This window comes from Eriocheir sinensis, chromosome 15 (assembly GCF_024679095.1).
Source record: "Eriocheir sinensis breed Jianghai 21 chromosome 15, ASM2467909v1, whole genome shotgun sequence".
Taxonomy (NCBI): domain Eukaryota; kingdom Metazoa; phylum Arthropoda; class Malacostraca; order Decapoda; family Varunidae; genus Eriocheir; species Eriocheir sinensis.
The window spans coordinates 4,031,668-4,054,136 of record NC_066523.1 but is presented as its reverse complement, the minus strand read 5'-3'; the positions used below and the strand labels follow the sequence as shown (position 1 = coordinate 4,054,136).

At 42.2% G+C, this 22,469-nt stretch overlaps 1 protein-coding gene across 2 annotated transcripts; it reads left to right on the top strand.

The window, feature by feature from the left end:
- Positions 1–22,390, top strand: LOC126998788 (zinc finger protein 436-like). Of its 2 annotated transcripts, none has more exons than XM_050860828.1 (2): positions 1–256; positions 19,226–22,390. In XM_050860828.1, exon 2 carries the CDS (start codon positions 19,533–19,535, stop codon positions 20,109–20,111), a length of 579 nt encoding a protein of 192 aa, XP_050716785.1. In that variant the 5' UTR covers positions 1–256; positions 19,226–19,532; the 3' UTR covers positions 20,112–22,390. The 2 variants fall into 2 exon arrangements, with proteins under 2 accessions (XP_050716785.1, XP_050716786.1); XM_050860829.1 differs by lacking the exon at positions 1–256 and adding an exon at positions 17,663–17,932.
- The last annotated feature ends 79 nt before the right edge of the window (positions 22,391–22,469 follow it).

The following is a 22,469-nucleotide window of genomic DNA, read 5'->3' as shown; positions in this document are numbered from 1 at the left end:
TGGGGGCAGCGGGCTGTGCTTCAAATCAGCCTTGGCCACGCTCAGTTGGGGGCCTTGGGGCCTTGTGGCCGACGCAGCTGAGTGATGGGAGGTGTTAGCGCCGACGCCGTGTTGTGCATACCCTTCAGGTCTTTCACATATTTTTTCCATCGTGGCAGTCACTACCCCATCCACTGGCAGTGCTACCTCCTCCACCTGTTGCCGCCACGTACACCACCATGCAGTGGGAGGCTGCGGCAACCCATCCACCCGTAAGGTAGGTCGCCCCACAAAGCGGCTGTGTTTTTTGTGGGTCACCCACATAATTTGTGTATTTAGACCTTCAATGTGTTTACAACTTGGGAGTATCCTGAGACACGATGTGAGATGCCTACCGTGAATTCAACTGAAACTTTATCCGTTTGGTGAGGCTAGGCTACTGTGTGGTAGATCTAAGCTATTATTTGGTTGGGCTAGGCTAATATTTGGGGAGGCTAGGCTACTATTTGGTGAGGTGAGGTTACTTTGATGGTGCTAGGCTATTTGGTGAGGGTAAGCTACTATATGGTGAGGTTAGGGTATGGGGCTAACTTCAAGCTAAGTTACTATTTGGTGATACTGGGGCAAACTGGATGGCTGTTTGGTGAGGGTTGGTTACTTTATTCACTGATGGAGCTGTTACTATTTGGTGGTATTTGGCTACTATTTGGTGAGCCTGATTTTTTTTTTTTTTTTCAACTCATTTCCTTAAAATATGTATTCTGTGAGTTGTTGCTCCAATCAGCCTGTGTGTCATAACTGTCCCTAGCACATTCCTCATTACACTAAGCACACTATATATTGTTTCCTTCACCCCTTCCCTTGTTGTGGAGCAATTATAAGGTTCATCCAATTTTCCGGCCCCGGACCCTGTTTCCAAGCTAGTTTACATAACTTCGACTTCATCATTCCATCTTCACATTTCAGCATTTCGCTGTTATATGATCAGCACCTGCCCCTTTGTCAGCCCCCAGCCTATACACTGCTCTCCTTACCTCCCCTCTCTAGAAAACCCTATCCCTCTTGATGTCTCCTACATCAAATCGTTCCCAAAGTCTCTCCACTCGTCCCGTCCCTTTTTAGCGGCCCAAAGTACCTTTATTGTCTTCCTCTCATACATATGCCATCACTCCCTACCACCTGTCCTTCACTTCCTCAGTCCTGTTTCACTGCTTTCCACAACCTTTTATTCAATAAATTATTACTGCTCGCTGTCACTGAGGGCGATCTTGACTTCGTCGTGTTCAGTTTGCCTGTTTGTCTGTTTGTTATCAGGACATGTAATTTAAAAAAAAAATGAATGACATGATTATCGTTACCAGTCATGTGATTGTACTTCGATAAATATCTGAAGCTGATTAATTTTGGGAAAAAAGGTAATAAACTAATTGAAGGATGGCGAATAAGTAATAAAATCTTTATGAATGACTAAAAACACCCATATTGAAGAACCGCCCGTGCTTTGAGGGCAGACCATGAGTGGTTCCACTAATGCCCCTGTTTGCCCAGCAGGGAGGGGGCACCGAAACAGGTTGCCTGCCTCCTAGGGGAGTGGCCTTGCGCCTTTCCGATAAAACTTAATAAACTTAACAATGAATGATGGCAACCATCTTCAAAATTAAATTTTGGCCTACGTGGGGCCCGATACGCATTTTTTAAAATTATGCTGCTTAATGTGGGATATTCCTTAGTCCTTGTAAGTAGCGTCCGGTCCCTCGGCGTCAAGGAGGCGGAATTGCAATACCTCTCCTTTGTTTACTCAAAAGAGCTGTGATAGGAGCACTACAATATTTCATTAAAAGAAATTCGTATGAAAATATAACGGAGAAGAAAGCATTTCTTGCCTTGTTTTATTTCTCGCAAAACAAAGCTTTCCTCTTGCAAACCTGACAGACCCAATTTCTTATCGCCGTGCCTGCAGCAGAATGGCTTTGTTTTTTGCAAAAAGTGAAAAGGCGAGCAATTCTTTGTTCTGTATTTTCATGCGAATTTATTTGTACTAAATACTGTAGTACTTTGTCTAACAACACTTTTAGAGAATAAATTAGTTTTCGTTTTCTCCACGTCGTTGGGCAAAGTTCAACTTACAAACTCTCACATTTACTCAGTTTTTTTTCCAAAATCTTAGTTTACTCTCCCCTGTATTTCATCATTGGATTTACCTTTTCTTTTCTCTTGATACATATATGTAATTGTTTTTTACATGACAAATACTCTACCCAACCTTTCAGACACCTTTGCCTTATTCTTCACCAATAGTCAGTAGTCCCCTTCTTCCACATTAAGCATTCTTGGTCAGCCCTTAACTCAGAAGCTCAAATGGAACCTACCTGTATATATATATATATATATATATATATATATATATATATATATATATATATATATATATATATATATATATATATATAAGCTACCTACATATTTTTTGCTGTCATATTCGCTCTTTATTTAGATAACTCGAAAGCACTTGGATTGCTTGAGAGCTTAACTCTAATGAAAGGAAATTACCAGAAAAAAGTCACTTAGAATGAAATCTGAAGGCTGAGGTCCAGCGAGGAAGAATGATTTTCTTTATCCATTTTGAATATTTGTGTCTCCTGTTTTTGTGTACCGTGAAGTACACGCAGCGGTCACTACAGTGTGCGATAGTGATGGGGGAGGGGGGGAGTGTGAGTGTGTAAGTATGAGAGAGAGAGAGAGAGAGAGAGAGAGAGAGAGAGAGAGAGAGAGAGAGAATATCCGCGCACGAGATAATGGATCCGTTTAAATAACTAAGAACGGGGCAGAGGAGGAGGGAGATAGCAGAGGGGCACATTTGAAGAGAGCAGAAGGTTAAAGGGGAAGGTTCTGTACAAGTGTCGAGCGGAAAGCAAGTGTGGTTGAGTGGTGGCGAGCTGGGCATCACCATCATTATCAACCAGAGTGAGAGGGTGGACAGAGGCTGTGGCTGAAGTACAGCTGTCTCAGATAAGGTGTTGCATCGGTAAGGGTGCGAGATGGAGGGGAATGGTCCATGCTGGAGATCTACAGTGCCGGAAGAGGAAGGTCATTTGGAAAAAAAGAAGGGAACCTGGAGGTATAGAGGAAGCGTATAAGAATCAGAAATGGGTACTTATGTATTTGACAAATACTTAAATATGTACTTAAATACAAATTGTATTTAAATGCTGTATTTATAAATACATTTTTTAGATACTGTATGTAAATACATTAATATTTATGTATATAGTATTTGTAAGTACATATTTGCCAAATACATTTACAAAAAAAAAGTCATATGAAGCACACATCACTCATCAGATCCAGTAGAGCGTCTGTTTTCTTTTGCTGGGATAATTCATTCGCCAAAGACTTCCTGATGGATTGCTTGAGAGCTGAACTCTAATGAAAGCAAATTCCTAGTAGAAAGTCACTCAGAATGAAATTATCTAAGGTTGAGGTCCAGCGAGGAAGAATGATTTTCTTTATCCATTTTGAACATTTGTGTCCTGTTTTTGTGTACCGTGAAGTACATGAAGGACAAATTATTTTTCACTTTTGCACTAATAAAAATACTCACTGAAGCCTCTTGGGTGTTTTGCTTCTTTATAATGGATAAAAATCTTAAATGGCGTGCCTTATACTTTAACAGATTTTGAATAAAATTTATTTAATTAAGATGTATTTACATTGAATATAAATACATTGCTCAAGAAATGTATTTATTATTTATTTACATTCAAATTTCCAGTAAGGTATTTGGTATTCAAATAATTTTGGGGGCAGTATATAATATTTGGTAATTAAATATATTTTAGAGTATTCGACCCCATCACTGATAAGGAAGTTTTAAATCCATTTTTATCTCCCTTGTCTTTGATAACAGCTAAAACACTTGGTGTTTAGACCGCACTAGGGAGTCGAGGATATTGAAATAAAGCCGACCTATTCCACAAGGCTGATATCGAAGTGCAAACATTCCAAACCATAGGCGTCAAGGCCTGGGATCGGCAGTACATTTGAGTTAACCCTAACTCATTAGGGTTAACTGGAGTGTAAAGCTTGTTACTAACATAGACAAAACATGAAAAGACAAATAAAATGAATCAACTGTGAATATTAGTCAGTACAAGTTTTATTATAACTGAAAAATGCATGGTGTCAATCAAACTTGAACCAGGAAGTGGTGTCGCGGGTAACACTATTATTGAGTGGCCGTGTGGGAGCCAGCAGGAGTATGAGTATCGTTGTCGCACTAGCTGCCTGCAGCCAGCCGTGAGCACACCGTCGCGTTCGTGTTGAGGGAAGCATGGCAGGGGCTGGCGCCTCAAGCGGCACTGGGCCAACACATTGGCAGGTGCTAGCGTATATCAGCTGGCGGTAGTGAACGCGGGGTCCCCGCGTCATAAGTTCGTTGACAGCTGGCTTCTTTCGTTTGCCTTTAAAATCACGAAACAGTAATGAACTATAACTTATTATTGCAAGTTTAGTCACACGGAGCACCTAGATGTAGCAGGAGGCAAGCAAGCAAAAAATGGTAAAGGAATAAGTAATAAGTAAAGAAATATATATCGCCCTTGGTAGAGCAGTCTTGTACAGACTAACAATTCTAGAACAAAGTACCCTTAAAACGCCATGCACTTGCAGAGAGAGAGAGAGAGAGAGAGAGAGAGAGATGCATGCGTTTATATATATATATATATATATATATATATATATATATATATATATATATATATATATATATATATATATATATATAAACCCATGCATGTCTCTCATTTTAAGTTTCGTTTTGACTCCCTCTGTCTCCGTCCTTTTCAACAATGGTCAGTCCTTCGGTAAACCTCTGAATGCTGAATTCATTCCGGCTGGAGATTCGGCCATGTTTACTTTTTTGATGATCACTCTTTGTCAGTCCCACAGTTCACTCCTTCCTTTTTTGGACATAACCACTTGATTGGGTAGCCTAAGCCCCTTTATACACCAGTGGTTCCTCTGGACGTGGTGGCGAGATATCCATTGCTCCAAGCTTTCCGGTTGTGTGTGTGTGTGTGTGTGTGTGTGTGTGTGTGTGTGTGTGTGTGCTCGCGTACATGCCTGCGTGCTTACAAAGGGCAGCCATAGCAGTGATCGTGGCAATCTGTGTCGGACGATTTCTGAACAATATTTCATCCTTCCATGTCGCTTGTTTTACTTTATCCTTGATATAAGCGTCACAAATTCTGTTTTCTGCCGTGTTCTTTCTGATAACACTGTTTCCTTATGCACCGCTCCGCAAACTTTCTTGTTGGCCTGTGCTGCTTATTGTTCAGTCTACTAATGCACAAATTATACGCTCAGTGGTCGCAGGAGTAAATTAATTTCCTAAGTTGTGGATTCCTTTCCTGCAACTTCACGTTATGAGAGATTTTCTTGGCGTTCCCCTGGCTGCAGGAAGTCGTTAAACATCGGCTTACAGGAAAACCAGCGGATTTGCATGAATATTTCCATGATATATAAATTGACGCAGTTAAGTTCTTTATCATTCGAATCCATCGGACGGAATAATATGATAGAAAATTAAGACCTATATTAATGCATTCATACCCTATCAAGCGCTTCTTTACAAATAGAACTTTACTTTTTTTTGTGCTGCGAAACAAACTCGTATATGTTCCCACTGCGAGGCACGCAGCTATCTGTGAAAAAAACTTACATGGCTTTTATTTCACTTCGTTCACCTTTTTTTTTTTTTTTTTTTTTTTTAGGAATAGACTACTAGCTCGTACCCACCCAATCCTTTTGTTATATCTTTCTACGTATATTTTACAATATCTCTCTCTCTCTCTCTCTCTCTCTCTCTCTCTCTCTCTCTCTCTCTCTCTCTCTCTCTCTCTCTCTCTCTCTCTCTCATATATATATATATATATATATATATATATATATATATATATATATATATATATATATATATATATATATATATATATATATATATATATATATATATATATATATATATATATATATATATATATATATATATATATATATATATATATATATATATATGAGGCCGTGCGAGCAAAAACGTACAAAGCGCCATTTTTTTAAATGCGGGAAATCGCGTTTAAAGTTTTGCAATGTTTAAATTATCATAACTTCATTGGTTTTTAAGGTGGACACTTCAATCAAAGACCAAAATGAAGGTTAAGGTATGTAGAATATTGGCATGTACTCAGTTATAAAAAAAAAATATATAGGTCCGAAAAAGTAGGTTTTTCAAAAACATCCATGATGTGCAATATTAATTAACTTTTTAATATGTCATACACAGTTCATGATATTCATAATAATCCGGAACATGAAGGAAGTTACAAAACGTAAAATATACTAATAAACAATAAATGCTAAGAGTTTGCACTACGCGCTAGACGGAAAAGCTTGCACGTTTGCAGTGATGCTATTGGCGCTCTGTACATTTTCGCTCGCGACTGCTTTCTTATCTCACTTTCAACTGCGTAGGTGATAATGTAGGGTTATTTTGAAGGACTCCCAGGCCTATTTCCACTGCAGTTTTGTACAAACCGACATTCCTCGCTTATAAAGGAAGGGTCAAAATAGTGTTATACCACAAAATCGCATTTTTGGCCAGATGGCGCTTTGTACGTTTTCGCTCGCACGGCCTCATATATATATATATATATATATATATATATATATATATATATATATATATATATATATATATATATATATATATATATATATATGTATATATATATATATATATATATATATATATATATATATATATATATATATATATATATATATATATATATATATACTATCTAACTCTCGTGACAGTGTAATTTGCCACGAATCCACACTCACTCACATTAAAATTAAATGTATATTCACAAAATTTATATACACGAAAAAAGAGAAACGTTAAAATATAACAGTGAAATATGTACACATTTTCCTCGTTCTGAATTGCCTTTTATAGTCTTGTTCGCCCTCGGCAGTTAAAGCGGAGTGTGTGTGTGTGTGGTGTGGTAGCGGGTAGCTCTGTTGCTAAGGGCCTCGAGCAAACTCTCCTCCACGCCTTCCTCCTCCCCTTGAAAAATAATGAATAAATAAGTATCTTGGAAACGACCTCGCGCGTTGGGGAGGCTCGGGGGTGGGATGGTGTGTCTCGGCAGGTATACTGTTGATTGCTTGTGTTCTCGACAGGTGTGGTCAAATGAATATGAAAGAAGGATTAACAACACAAATGGAAATGCTTCAGGTCTTTTGCTTTATTATTTTTAAGACTAATGCGAGGAGACTCCATAAAAACGTCGGCATGATAGACTGAGGTTACTGTTTTTCAAGGTAGGGGGAGACTGGAAGGGGTTTCAAGTAGCGGGCTTTTTTATTATTGTTTCCTTTTTTGTGCCCTTGAGCTGTCTCCTTTGTTGTAGTAGCTCCGAGGTGCTGTCTTTCTCATCCTCTGTTCATGGGGTTCACTTTTCATGTGCCTGCATTGTTTGTGTTCGTGGTATAGGCCCCTACGTTCCTCGGTCACCCTCAAACTTCACTGCGCTCCTCAAACACTCGAAGGCGTAAACAAAGAAGATATTTTAGTTTTCATACATACAAGTGAAGGTGTCATGGGAAGAGAGGTGAACTAGCCTGTGTGTTCTAATAGCAAACGGATTAGTGTGTGTGTATGTGTGTGTGTGTGTGTGTGTGTGTGTGTGTGTGTGCTCGTAAGTCTGTAAGTTTCTTTATTAATTTTTGTATGTGTATGTTTCCTTGTGTATGTGTTATGGTACGCCTCTCTGTGTGTGCTGGCGTGTGTAGGGCTAGAGGTGGGCGTCCATATTAGCGACCATCATGGGAGGTCAAGCCCAGCTGACGGACCACTTCCTAATTAATCATAGCTGGCGAGGGATGAGGACAGCGGCAGAGGAAGAGGTGATGTTGCAGCGCCCAGAGGCAGAGGGGAGTGCTGGTAAAAATAGCGGGTGTGCATGACATGTGTTGAGCCCGAGGTAATGCCGCGTGAATTGATGACTGATGTGTTTGTGTTATTTTCCATGTTTGCCTCTCTGTGTGTCTGCTGATCAATATCTATCTGAGAACTGAAAGCTGAATACATGCATACATACTAAATACACATACATAAATTGATACACAGGCAGATGGATGGATAGGTATGCATATAATAAATGAGATAGACATAAGTTGATGGAAAAATGATAGGTGGGCTTCACTGCGCTCCTCAAACACCCGAAGGCGTAAACAAAGAAGATATTTTAGTTACAATACACAGCAATACACACATACGTAAAGAAAGATCTCGCCTAATTAAATAAAAAAAAAAAAATGATTGACATACACATTACGGCAAGCAAGCAAAAAGGAAACAAGCTGAAAACACGGAGAAAATGATAAACAAAATAACGCAAAAACTAATATATTTCTGCCATCAAGTCAAAATCAACGAAAAGCCACCCTCCCAGAAATTCCCATGCCATCAAGTCAAAATGAACGAAAAGCCACCCTCCCAGAAATTCCCATGCCATCAAGTCAAAATTAACGAAAAACCACCCTCCCAGAAATTCCCATGCCATCAAGTCAAAATTAACGAAAAACCACCCTCCCAGAAATGCCCATGACGCTTATTAGCCTACGTTACCTCATCAAGACGCCTAAAGGGACAAAGCAATTACATCATCCGTCTTGGCCAGCGTCAGCCTCCCCCTTGTGTCCTTGTCGTGAGAAGCATGAGGGCGTTAGCAGCGGGAGGGGGAGGGGGAACATTAATTAAACCGCATTCTTTCCTCTTGAGCGGTGGGCCATTCAAGCCTCGAAGGACGCTGGCCTAGTTTGGGCGAGTTTCTCTTTCGTGGACACTTGAAAGAGAGGATTTTTCTTGAGGAATTAGTGTCGTCCATAGTTTCTGTCGTTTCCCCACCTTGCGTCCACTCACCCTCCGTTCCTCTGTCTCTTTGTGTGTCTGTCTGTCTCTCTCTCTCTCTCTCTCTCTCTCTCTCTCTCTCTCTCTCTCTCTCTCTCTCTTGATGCTACTTATTTTACTATTATTATTTACCTTAACTTTAATATTGTTTTCATTATTCTTACAATTTTATTTGTTCTTATCATTACTTTCATTATTATTGCATATATTTTCATTACATTATTGTTGTTGTTGTTATTATTTTCCTTATCAGTGTTTTTTTTTGTTATTGTTGTTAGTTTGGTTGGAGATGTTATCAGTGTTTTGTTGATTTTGTTGCTGCAACTTTTGTCTGTTGTTGATGATACTGTTGCTACCTCTGTTAATGATGTTTCACCCCCTCTATTACTATCACTAATGTTTGTTTTATTGTTATGTTTACGGTAGTGTCGATTATAATGACCCCCACTCTTCCTTGGACCCGCCCGACGTGAAACCTCCCCACAATCCAGTTAGCCGTGTTGTACCTCTTTAAATTGGCTGTCCCACCTGGCTCGTCGCGGGTTGAATCCCAGGCACCGGGGAGTATTTCGCCATTTTCGGGCTACATCAATAATCAAATGTTTCGAAACACCGAGATGATGTATGATGAAGCAGATTCAAGTTGCCTCAACTACACCTTTCTTGGCTTGCATGTTATCGGTGTGGTGCAGGGACATCTGTGGCACTGCGGCGCGTTGTCGTCTACGTTATCAAAGTTCGATTTGGCACAAAGCCGCCAGACAAGTCAGTGTGTTGCCACAGCTCGGAGTTTGATCCAGTACCGTCAACACACAACACACTGTACATGAAGACTATGAATGGTACATCTGGTGTAATTGTTGTTCACTAGTTATGACATTGGGTATTATCAGTTTCATCCTGCATGCTATCTTTTCAAGCCTCAATGAGCTGCCCTGAGACTGAATGAAAATCAATTTTCACATAATTCAAAAAAATCCTTCACGGCAGAGGCGGAAAGTTATCACACGTAACTAATTTGCATAGTAATTGAAATTATGCCACCTTATTTGTATGAATTAAGTGGATCTCAAAGATCCCCATAATTCGGTCCGAAGAAAGCAAACAGTACAGGAAATTAAAATATATATTTCCCCACAAAAAAACGCTTGAAAAGAGGCCTATCAAAAAGGCAGGCATGATTCAGCCAGATGTGTGCAATGAAAGAAAGAACCAGCTTGCAATCTTTAATTTTCATTTTACATGGTAAGCATTACAGGTAAGAAATTAGCAACGTCGTATATTCAGAATACAATGAATGTGCTGAAGAGGAAGAAACTTTTTCTTGCACGAAGGCTGCAAGGCTTACTTAGCACCGAGAAACCTCTTTAATTTTGCCTCACACGCCACACCTGACACTGATTGTCTAATTCTCTCTCTCTCTCTCTCTCTCTCTCTCTCTCTCTCTCTCTCTCTCTCTCTCTCTCTCTCTCTCTCTCTCCCCCCTCATCTGTGTGTGTGTGTGTGTGTGTGTGTGTGTGTGTGTGTGTAATTCACCACGGCCTGATCACGAGTTGGACTCGCTTTCGCCAGCAGATACCCTCACGACGTGAGCAGGTGCTCATTTTGTCGATCTCTGGGTACTGCCAGGACCTCACACAGCACACACCCCATCCCCCTTGCTCAAGGGGGACAGTAACCCCTCCTAGTCAACAGAAAGAATCCGGCCTGAGCGGGGCTCGAACCGCCGCCTGTTTGGCCTTTGAAGCCTTGCAGCGCGGCGCTCTAACCGACTGAGCTACCAGACCGGTGTGTGTGTGTGTGTGTGTGTGTGTGTGTGTGTGTGTGTGTGTGTTGCAAAACTGCAATTTTTGGTAGATAGAATCACGCCCAGCTTGTATCCAGCTCTCGCCCCCCAGTTTGTGAACCACTATAAAAATGTAAAGGATGGTTGTTGTGATAGTGTTGGTTATCATTGTGGTAATGACGGCTGGTGTTGATGATGGTATTGATGATGGCGGCTTCTTCCGTCTCCTCCCCAGCCCCAGGCGCCCCATCACCCATAGTTGATTCAGCGAAAAAGGGAGGGACTGCTTGCGGGGGAATGTGTTGACCTTTCCCCCTGAGCCAGCAAAAGGCCTCATCTGTCCCTCGTGTTTTCTATACCAACATCACACTTTTACTCTTTAAACACCGAGCAGGCGAACCACACCACAACACCACAGTTATGTCCCCCAACCTCGCTACTACCCCCACATGGGTGTGGGCACTCCTTTCATTTATCCTTCTCGCGATTTGGCGATAACAGTACCCAAAAGCTGCCCCTGCTTACAGGATTGTTTCTGTTAGAGAAAACCGCGAGTTTAGTAGCCAAAAGAGTTCGTGGTTGAAGCATTTCGACAGATTATGCTATGAGTTACCTGGAATGGGAAGGGGCCTTACATGGAGACCTGCCCGGAGCAGCCCACGGGTTTGGGGTCATAGGGCGGGCGAGGCGACGCATCCTCTCCAGCGCGTATAAATTCTAGATGATTGACAGTTTAATAACAGGATGGGCTGCGCTCCGACTGGTCAGGTAGGGATCAAACTCGGCCCGCGGATTCGTAGCTAGGCACACTTAAGACACAATGGAAGCGCCGTAGAATAGTAGTACTGTATACTGACAAAGTTAGAAAAATATTTTCATAAATTCTAGATGATAAACAATTACTAACATGATGTGTTTGCCGACAGTGGCGTTAATAGGCTAGAGTGAATGGCAGGAGAATGTACAGCTGGAAATGAATAAGAAATCGTTCGTGGGAAGTGCTCTGAAAATATTATATTCGTATTTCCCCTAACAGCGAAAAGAACCATTTTTATGGAAGCACAAACAAAAAATAAACAAAATTCATGAGATTTAAGCCGTTAAAAAATAACTGAACTTTTAATTTAAAGCTTGCATAAATGAAAAAGTTTAGCGAGGATTGCCACTGAATTTTGAACATGGTTTAAATGTTGGCGTGTATTTTTTTTTTATTTTTTTTTTTGTGTGTGTGTGTGTGCGTTACTCACCTACGTTCTGATCATGTGCTGGACTCGTGATCGCCAGTCAGTACCCTCGTAGAAAGAACTCTTGTTTGGCTCAGAGGATCGATCTGTGTGAATAGTATTGATGAAACCGTACACACCACACAAACCTGTCCCCTTGCTCGAAAGGGGCACCAATTTCTCCTGTCAGCGAAAAGTCTTTAATGGAGCCTCAGTTTTTGGAGTGACGAGCAAAGGTGTTATATACTAAGCTATGAAGGTATGAAGAAGTGTGTGTGTGTGTGTGTGTGTGTGTGTGTGTGTGTGTGTGTGTGTGTGTGTGTACTGTGGAAATATGATCATGGGTTAAACAAGTACACACAACTTACACGAGAAAATAACCAGATTGTAAAAGGCCATATATAGTAGGTGGAAAAGATGGCTGAAAGTGGTGAGAAGGGAGGACAAAAGAATATAAGGTGAGCTAGATAGTGGAGAGGAAGGATAGTGGAGAAAAGAGAAAGGGAGAAATATAAATAGAGACAAAAAAGGAGTTAATATGAAGAGATAAGAATAAGGAGAGGCAGCTGAAGCGGAGCCAACATTCTAATTTACGTTAAGCAAAGAAAGAACGAACGAAATTTGGAGAGGATGAACTGGAAAGCGGAAGAGAAAAATAATAGGAGTTGAGAGAGTGGGAATTAATGATGAGAGAGAGAGAGAGAGAGAGAGAGAGAGAGAGCATCCCTCTATTTTAACGTGAAGCCAAAGAAGAAAAGAAAGCCATGAGGGAGAGAGGATAGGCTGAAAAGTGGAAGGAAAAGATGCAGGCACGGAGTGGGGAAGAGAGAGAGAGAGATTTACATAGACTTACATAGAAATAGACCACACAGACCCTATGCTCCAGACTTTGCATTTCTCCACTACCGTTTTTTCCTGCTTTCATTCCTCCCCTCATCCACCACTATCCACCACTACTCTTCTCCTTTTCCATTCCTCCCCCTCATCACCCATACACACTTTTGTTTTTCTGTTTCCATTCCTCCTTTCTTATCCACTCATCCCATTCCTCCTTTCATCCACCACTACCGTTCTTTTCTGCTTCCATTCCTCCTCTCATCCACCACTACCGTTCTCTCGTCCTCCCTTTCTTCCCTCTTTCCCCGGTATCCCATTTCTCCCTCCCTCCCTCGCCCTTCATGCTGCCTCCATCAACCTGGCACACTAGACTTTATGGGGCTTGCCACTCTGCCTCTCGTCTCCCCTGCCCCTGCGTGTGCGCCCTGGTTGTCTGGTACATACATCTAGTTTTCCTGATTCTGTCATGTTTACATGTCCTCCCATCGAAGGTTTCACTCCGTCACTTTTCGCTGATTTTATTAACTCTCCCAGATATTAGTTTCCGCCTTTATATGTGTGATCTTCGAAATATTACTCAGCAAATAGCGCAGATGAGTGTCCTGCCTCCGATTGTGTCAGATTGAGCCGAAGACTTTACTGCCTTTTTAAGTGTTGTCGCTCTGGTTCATCGTGTTCTAAAATTGGGAATGTTTACTGATCTCATCTTGAAAGTACTTGCCTGATGTTAACGTTCTCGATCGTTTACCAGATTTCCGAAAACAGATGTTATAACATGGCCAGTGAAAGGCTGTCATGTACATTTCCTTTAACTATTAAATATCCTCACGCCAGCGATAATAATCAAATAACGAATCAGTCATTACACCATTTAATATATAAACATTTATTTTCAACCATCTCGCTCAGGCTTCTCATGACAAATTGTTGCCACTCATTCTAGTGTTATTAATACATCTTTGTGCACACACACACACACACACACACACACACACACACACAGAGTAGCTCCGGTAGCTCAGTCGGTTAGAGCGCCGCGCTGCAAGGCTTCACGGCCAAACAGGCGGCGGTTCGAGCCCGCTCAGGCCGGATTCTTTCCGTTGACTAGGAGTGGTTACTGTCCCCCCTTGAGCAAGGAGGATGGGGTGTGTGGTGTGTGAGGTCCTGGCAGTACCCAGAGATCGACAATAATGAGCACTTGCTCACATCGGGAGTGTATACCTGCTGGCGAAAGCGAGTCCATCTCGTGATCAGGCCGTGGTGAATTGCACACTGTTTGTATATTTTCAGCCTAACGGCTGCCATAACTTAATAAACCTGTTATTATTATTATTATTATTATCATTATTATTATTATTATTATTATTATTATCATTATTATTATTATCATTATTATTATTATTACACACACACGCACGCACGAGAAGCGGATGAATATTTGATGAACACTACTGAACATTTTCATAACGTTTTCTCGTGATGTTTTCACGTACATTTAGAGCCGGAAAACTTAATAATTAATTTTATTCATGATTCAGTAAGTGAAACTGGAACATGAAATTGATTAACTACCAAGAGCTCATCAGTAAACGAGACCGAAATAAATGCATTCAAAAGGTATACGCATAAAGGAGGATACAGCCGCTGGAATAGCCTTTGTAACACGATAGTGAAGGTTGTCTGGCCGTCGTGATACGCTCCAACAACCTCACAAAGGCGAGGAGGAGGCGGTGCGGGGTGCGAAGAGCGAGACAATGGGGCTGTTGGAGGAGACGTGGTGGGAGGGGGAGCTGCTGTGTCTGGCAAGACAAACACTGCTTTGGGAAGTGAGAGGAAGGTGTGTGTGTGTGTGTGTGTGTGTGTGTGTGTGTGTATCCAAAAGGTGCTGTGACACAAGCGAGGTATAGCTGGGTGTCTGGGCTTCAGATGTGATGATCGAACTTTTTTTCGATTCTCCGTTACCTGAGCCAAATAAAAGACTTTTCTGCACCTCGTCACTTTTGTTTCTGAGGCCCCTCCGCAGACGGGTAATGAGGAGTCAAAGGCAACAAGCTATGACATTGGGTTGTCGACATCCCCGCCATACGTCAGAGGTAAACTCAACTTCTTTTAATAGAAGACCCACTCAACAGGAACTAAACGATTCCAGGCTGGAGGCTGCAGAACGCTTAGCCTCAGACCCTACTATTATTTCCGATTGGGGCAAGAAGAACCTGGTGTCCTTCAACGCCTCAAAAACACAGTTTCTCCACCTATCCACTCGACACAATCTTCCAGATATCTATCCCCCATTCTTCGACAACATTCAGCTTTTACTTCCTCAACTGGAAACTTCATATCTCTTCTCTTACTAAATCAGCTTCCTCGAGGCTAGGCGTTCTGTACCGTCTTCGCCAGTTCTTCTCCCCCGCACAGATGCTTTCCATTTATAGGGGCCTTGTCCCCCCTCGTATGGAGTATGCATGCTGCCATGTTGCCTCACTATCTTCTATCGATATTTTCATGCTGACTGCTCTTCTGAGCTTGCTAACTGCATGCCTCCTCCCCTCCCGCGGCCTCGCCACACACGACTTTCTAATCATGTTCATCCCTGTACTGTCCAAACCCCTTATGCAAAAGTTAACCAGCATCTCCATTCTTTCATCCCCTTCACTGGTAAACTCTGGAACAGCCTTCCTTCGTCTGCCATGGTGATATCACACACCTCTGTCTTACACCCTCCCCAACACCAAAACTCTCACTCACATCCCCATTCACGCTCACAGAGGCACTCCCGCTCTCATAAAAAAAATATCTTCAAAATAGTCCCTCCACACATTCAAATCAACCTCCAAAGGCATAAACCCTCCCCCTTAACCCTGTCATTATCCTTTTCTAGGTTCATGAAAGCAGCATACAGCTTCCTTTCCTTTGCCAGGCACTTTACAACTATTATTTTCTTTCCATATGCCTAATCCACACATACCCCCTCTTTCCTAATCCCCCTTGCTTTTCACCTACATTTTAGTCATTTAAATCCCTTCTATACACAATACAGAAAACTCATTCCCCTGTCCTCATAGTTGTTACAATCATTTATATTTCCCTTTCCTGTGTACATTGTCAAGCTTGCGTTTTTAAAGGGGAAAACCCGTTATAATCAGGTGTCGCGTTTCCCAGCGACAGTGCAGCGGTTGTTGGGTTGAAGGTCAAAGCTTATTAATACATTTGAGTTTCTCTCGCATGACCTAGGTTAATAGCATCTTAATTGATTACTAATTATTTTTCAAACCTGACTTGCGATTTGATAGCCTTAATTACCTCCATACTCCTATTTTTACATATATATAGAACCATCATTCAGTATTAAAATTCATGCACTTTCTCCATCTCCTTCCCACGACATTCTGTCGTTCTCTCTGCCCTAACTCTGTTCAGGTTTGCAAAAGCAATGTGCACCAAGATCAGATATTCCAAAGGCATGATGCCACTTCTGCCTGAGTGACTTGCGCCCTAACTCTGACCTAAGCGCCTCAATAACTCTTGAGAACTTCATCATGTCTCAGACTTCACGTCACCACTACCCTGGCATTTGCATTCTCTTAGCACGAAGAAACAAATAACGAATTTAAAATCTCAATCCTACCTGCACTCTCCCACATACTTGATACTCAAGATTCCAGTGCCTTTGTTGCTTTTATCCAAAAAAAGTAAAAATCTAAAATATAATCGACTTCATTCGGTGGCCAAGGAAAAAAAATAGTAGCGACTCGGTTATTGGACGCCATGCAGTGCGAGAGCAGGAACAGACTTTTCTGGCCCATCAGTCGGCTCTCCCTCAGCCACTGGATGGGGCTACTACTTCATCCACCAGTAGTCTGGCAGCCCATCGTCCCACCGCCTCCACTCTCCTTCCGGGTATTTGCCGTTACCCCTGTATCGATCCATCGCAACCCGGGGATAGTCTCTCTCTCTCTCTCTCTCTCTCTCTCTCTCTCTCTCACACACACACACACACACACACACACACACACACACACACACACACACACACACACACACACACACACACACACACACACACACGCACGCACGCACGCACGCACACCACCTAGTCTGGACCATGGGACCTGTGTGGTCTGATTTTCTATGCAAATCTCTCTCTCTCTCTCTCTCTCTCTCTCTCTCTCTCTCTCTCTCTCTCTCTCTCTCTCTCTCTCTCTCTCTCTCTCTCTCTCTCTGTGTGTGTGTGTGTGTGTGTGTGTGGTTCATGACGAGTGGCGGCGCGGGGCTGAAAATCCTTGCTACTTCTCGTGAATATGCGTCAGTGTCACACACACACACACACATGCGAGTGTGTGTGTGTGTGTGTGTGTGTGTGTGTGTGTAAATACACCCCAAAAATATACATCTGGCGTAACAGTATCCTTTGTTCCTACCCACCCCTCAACGTCGTAGGCCGCCCGCCTTGACACGCCTATATCACAGGCTGCGTGGGTTACTGAGTGCCTATACAGACGGTGGCTGATGGTAAGGCTAATAATAACCTCATATATTACCTCCTTACGGCACATTCCGACAGCTTGTACCAAATTATAGTAAAGTATAAGGGCGTAATGGCGAGTTGGCGACGCTTGTCGGTGTAGACACAACGCACTGTCTCTCATTTAATTTCCCAGAGCCCAGTGGCTGCTGGCTCCCAGCTGGCTGTTAGAGAAGGTGTGCAGGTCTGACACAAGTGTGCTCAGTTTCAGTGGACGACTCGTATGGCTGTGAAACAGAAATACAAAAGAGAGCGTGTGCTAGGGTTTGAAAAGCGCGGCGAAAATAGGGCCAATAATGGCGTCCAAATCTTAGGTTGTCGGGACTCTCTCTGTCAAGGGACTCTAATCAACTGACAAGTGCAAGACCAAGACAGCTGCCGATACAACGGCCTGGCTGGGGAGACGAGAAATCCCAAGCCACCTGTGACATCAAGATCAAACACGCTGAACTGGCTGAACTGCGGTTTGATCTTCTCACGCTGCTGGCGGCGGCAGGCGTCCACCCTTCACGGCAGGAATCTGTCATCCGCCTCACCTGCACCTTCTTCAGGAAGACGGGGCAGCTGACGCGCCTGTGAAGCCCTCACAGGACGACACCACCAGGGCACAGGTGAGCGACTAGATCGCCGCGGCCCAAAACCAATAACTGAACTGCCACTCCCACAGTAACTGGACGTGTTAGCAACCGATGCTGTGAAGGAAAGGAACTATAACTGGGCGTGTTCAGGGGGTCAGTATGAGGTGTTTAGTTCATGTTAATTTCATGTATCCATGTATCCCGACACGCGGGCACGGCCCCGCCCACCCACTTGACCCCCCCAGACAGCCGTCCACCCTTGGTTGATCCCGCCCACCTGAAGGCGGCCGGCACGCCCAGTGTGAAGAGCACTGCTCTGTGCACCATGCAATTGTGTTCTCTCCTGAGTGTCATTGGATCAACTGAAGAATTGCCCCCCAGAGTTCCCAATTTAAGATTCGCCCCACCAACTCTGCCCAACTGAAGAATCGCCCCCCCAACTCTGCCCAACTGAAGAATCGCCCCCCCAACTAGAAATATCGGAAACTAATATATTATTTTTGGTTTATGCCTTTTGTTTGGCATCTCCATGCATAACCATCATTACACTTGGCATGTTTAGTTCAGTTCATCACAATGTCACAATTGCCACACTTAACTTCATTTCTTAAAAGTTGGTGTTGTTTAAGCCAAATGGTCACAGGCAAAGGATCCTTAGTCAGCAGAGGGAGCACGACAGACTTGAATGTATCACGGGCCATGTCGAACTACAGACTGAATACATGAACCCAATGGTGCTAAAACTGACCAAAGTTGTGTCAGGTTAGTCAGAAATGTTAAGGTGAGGTCAGGTCAACTGCTGAGGTTTTGATCCCCTGATGTCAGGTCTACCGGCGAGGTTTTGGCCGCCCGCTGTAGTTCTGTCATCAACTGAAGAATTGCCCCCCCAACTCTGCCCAACTGAAGAATTGCCCCACCAGAGCAGTCTGGGGGGGCAATTGTTCAATTGATCCATGTCATTTTTTATGCTGTCTGTTCTCTGGTGTGGTTCTGAGCCTTCTTGGTTTGCAGTTTCCCTTTCCCTGAAGGTCATTACAAGGTGCTTTTCAGCTGCCTGCTGCATGGTGCCTCCAAGATGTCACGATCAGTTAATTCATTACTCAGGGTCTATTTTCCCTCAGTTTATCTGGATCTGGATCTGTATTAATAATAGGCAGGGCACCTATCAGTTGCATAACATGCATATTTGTGTAGTTTGGTGTAGTTTTCACAGTATTGTAGTTGACAACAGTAACTGCGATATGCTTTGTGTTACATTTTAGGTATTTGCCACTGCTTTTTATTTTGAATCATGTTTCTAAGAGGATATGATCTTTGTCCCCACAGCCCTGCCAGTGCTGTGCAGAAAAGGGGGTCTGAGGCGGTGCTGTGCTCAGCGTTCCCTGCGTCCTCACTGCCACTGGCCTCTGTTCTAGTGGAGGTTGCAAGGCCGGGCAGCAGCCTGAGTGCCCGGGACCAGCAGGAGCAGACTGTCTCTGTTGTGAGGGTCAAGGGTGATCAGGAGAGACACCACCACCTCCACTTTGCTGCTGGCATCTCCAGCCATAAAGGAAAGGGAAAGTTTGAATGCAAGAAGACTTGAGACAGAACAAGTACACTAGACACAGCCTTGCACACACTGGGGAAGGAAACCATGTGTGCCAAGAGTGTGGGAAAAGACTCCCTGGGAAGGGTGACCTCACCAAGCACACCCACATACTCTGGAGGAAGACCTCATGAATGCCGTGAGTGTGGCAAAAAGTTCAGTAGGAAGAGATACCTCAACGCCCACACCCTTGCACACACTGGTGAAAGACCTCACGAATGTCAAGAGTGTGGCAAAAAGTTCAGTAGGAAGAGTGCCCTCAAGACACACACCCTTACGCACACTGGTGAAAGACCTCATGAATGCCATGAGTGTGGCAAAAAGTTCAGCCAGAAGAATGTCCTCAACACACACACACTTAAACACACTGGTGAAGGACCTCACGAATGCCATGAGTGTGGCAAAAAGTTCAGTAGGAAGAGTCACCTCAGCGCACACACCCGTACACACACTGGTGAAAGACCTCATGAATGCCATGAGTGTGGCAAAAAGTTCATTTCTATGTCTATGTTGAACAAGCACATCTTCAGACACTCTGGCCTTAGAGAGTTCAAGTGTGATGTTTGTAAGAAACATTTCAAGACAAAGTCGGAAATTGCCAAACACATGAAGATCCACTTCCCCTGAGGTGCTGTGTTCAGTGTGTTGTGCTGCTATATGTGTTAGGCTTGTATGTGTGTGTCCACGACCAATTATTATTATTATTATTATTATTATTATTATTATTATTATTTCGTATTATTATTATTGTAGTGAATGATGATGTAATGTGTTAGAAAGAGGTGTGTAAACAAACATACAGATGTACGTTTAGAGAAAAAGAAAAGTGAACTTAAAAGAAAATAAATAAAATAGAAAAGTATTTAAGAAAAAGAACATTAAGAAAATTAAATGAAAAAAAATTAAATGAAAATAATGAAAATTTAAATAAAAAACATGAAAATGAAGGAAAAAGAAAACAAGGAGAAAAACAAGGAAGGAAAAGAATGAGGAAAAGAATAAAGGAATAAGAAAAGAAATAGAAGGAAAACATTAAAAAAAAGCATAAAATGAAGGAAAATGGAGGACAAAGAAAATAACACGAAGCCTTTCTCAAGTTGAAGAATTTATTACAAAGACGAAATAACTGTTTGTGTGTGTGTGTATGTATGTATGTACGTACGTACGTCTGCATGTTTGTTTACACACCTCTTTCTAACACATTACACCATCATTGTCACTCCAATAACAATAATAATAATTGGTGGTGGACACACATACAAGCCTAACACATATATACCAGTATACTTCTTCCTCAAACTTTTCCTCCTCTTCAGTATTCATATTTCTCAATATACTTGTGTTTACCTAGTTGTAATTTTACAGGGCCTGGGCTTACGCTCGTGTGGTCCCGTCTTTGTATCTGTATTTGTCCAACCTTTTCTTAAAGTTTTGCACACTTTGCCGATACTATATCCTCACTTAGTATGTTCCAAACCTCTATATTTCTTTGTCTCAAGCATCTTCCCTTCCTCAATTTTTTACTGTGTCCTCTTATTGTTCCTGGTGTTTATTCCTTCTCTTAGTAGTAACTCCTCATTATCTACTTCCATTTTAATCAATAATTTATAAATTTGTATTAGGTCTCCCCTTTCTCTTTTTTGTTCCAGTGTTGGTAGGTCCATTTCCTTTAACCTTTCATCATATAACAATCCCTCCCATTCTGGAACCATTTTTGTTGCCATCCTTTGTATTCTTTCTAGTTTTTTATGTGTTTCTTCTTATGGGGAGACCACACCACCTCCACATATTCCAATATTGATCTAATCATAGTGGTTATTAACTTTTTCATCATATCCTTATCCATGTAGTGGAATGCTAATCCTATATTTCTCACCATTTTATACGTATCACCGAATATCCTATTAACATGACTCTCAGGCTGTTGATTATCTTGTATTGTCACTCCCAGATCTCTCTTCTTGAACTTTCTTTAATATTTCTCCATCTCCCATTTTATATGTCCATTTTGGTCTCCCTCCACTCTTTCCCATTTCCATTACAGAACATTTCTTCACATTGAATTCCATCTCCCATTTCATACTCCATTCCCAACTCTTATTCAGGTCATCTTGCAGAATTTCACAGCCTTGACTGACTTGACTGTTTCTTATATGTCTTAGCAGTTTTTCATCATCTGCAAACAGGCTCATATAACTGTTTACTCCCTCTGCCATATCATTTACATTCCTAAGAAAAGTATGTGAGTGTGTGTGTGTGCATTTACCTAGTTGTAGTTTTACAGGGCCTGGGCTTACGCTCGTGTGGTCCCGTCTCCATATCTGTATCTGTCCGACTTTTCCTAAAAGTTATGCACACTCTTCGCCGATACTACATCCTCACTTAGTCTGTTTCAAATCTCTGTTTCTTTGCAGGAAGCTATATTTCTTAATGTCTCAAGCATCTCCCTTTCCTCAATTTTTTACCGTGTCCTCGTGTGTTGCTGGTGTTTCTTCCTCTCTTAGTATAACTCATCGTCTACTTCTTCCATTTTAATCAATAATTTATAAATTTGTGTTAGGTCTCCCCTTTCTCTTCTTTGTTCCGGTGTTGGTAGGTCCATTTCCTTTAACCTTTCATCATATAACAATCCCTCCCATTCTGGAACCATTTTTGTCGCCATCCTTTGTATTCTTTCTAGTTTATGTGTTTTTCTTATGGGGGGACCACACAGCCTCTGCATATTTGTGTGTGTGTGTGTGTGTGTGTGTGTGTGTGTGTGTGTGTGCATGCATGCATGCATGTGTGCTTTGAAAATAAAACCATCAAAATCTTTTATAATTCATGTACCTACTTTGCATCATGGTGAGTAATGTCAGACATGCTTGTATAAGGAAGAATTACATGGATGTTGAGAAAAATTAACTGTGGTCCACTAACTAGCACCGTATGCTAACCACTGCCCAATCATCTTAAGACCTAGCACATTTTTTCAATATGTATTTG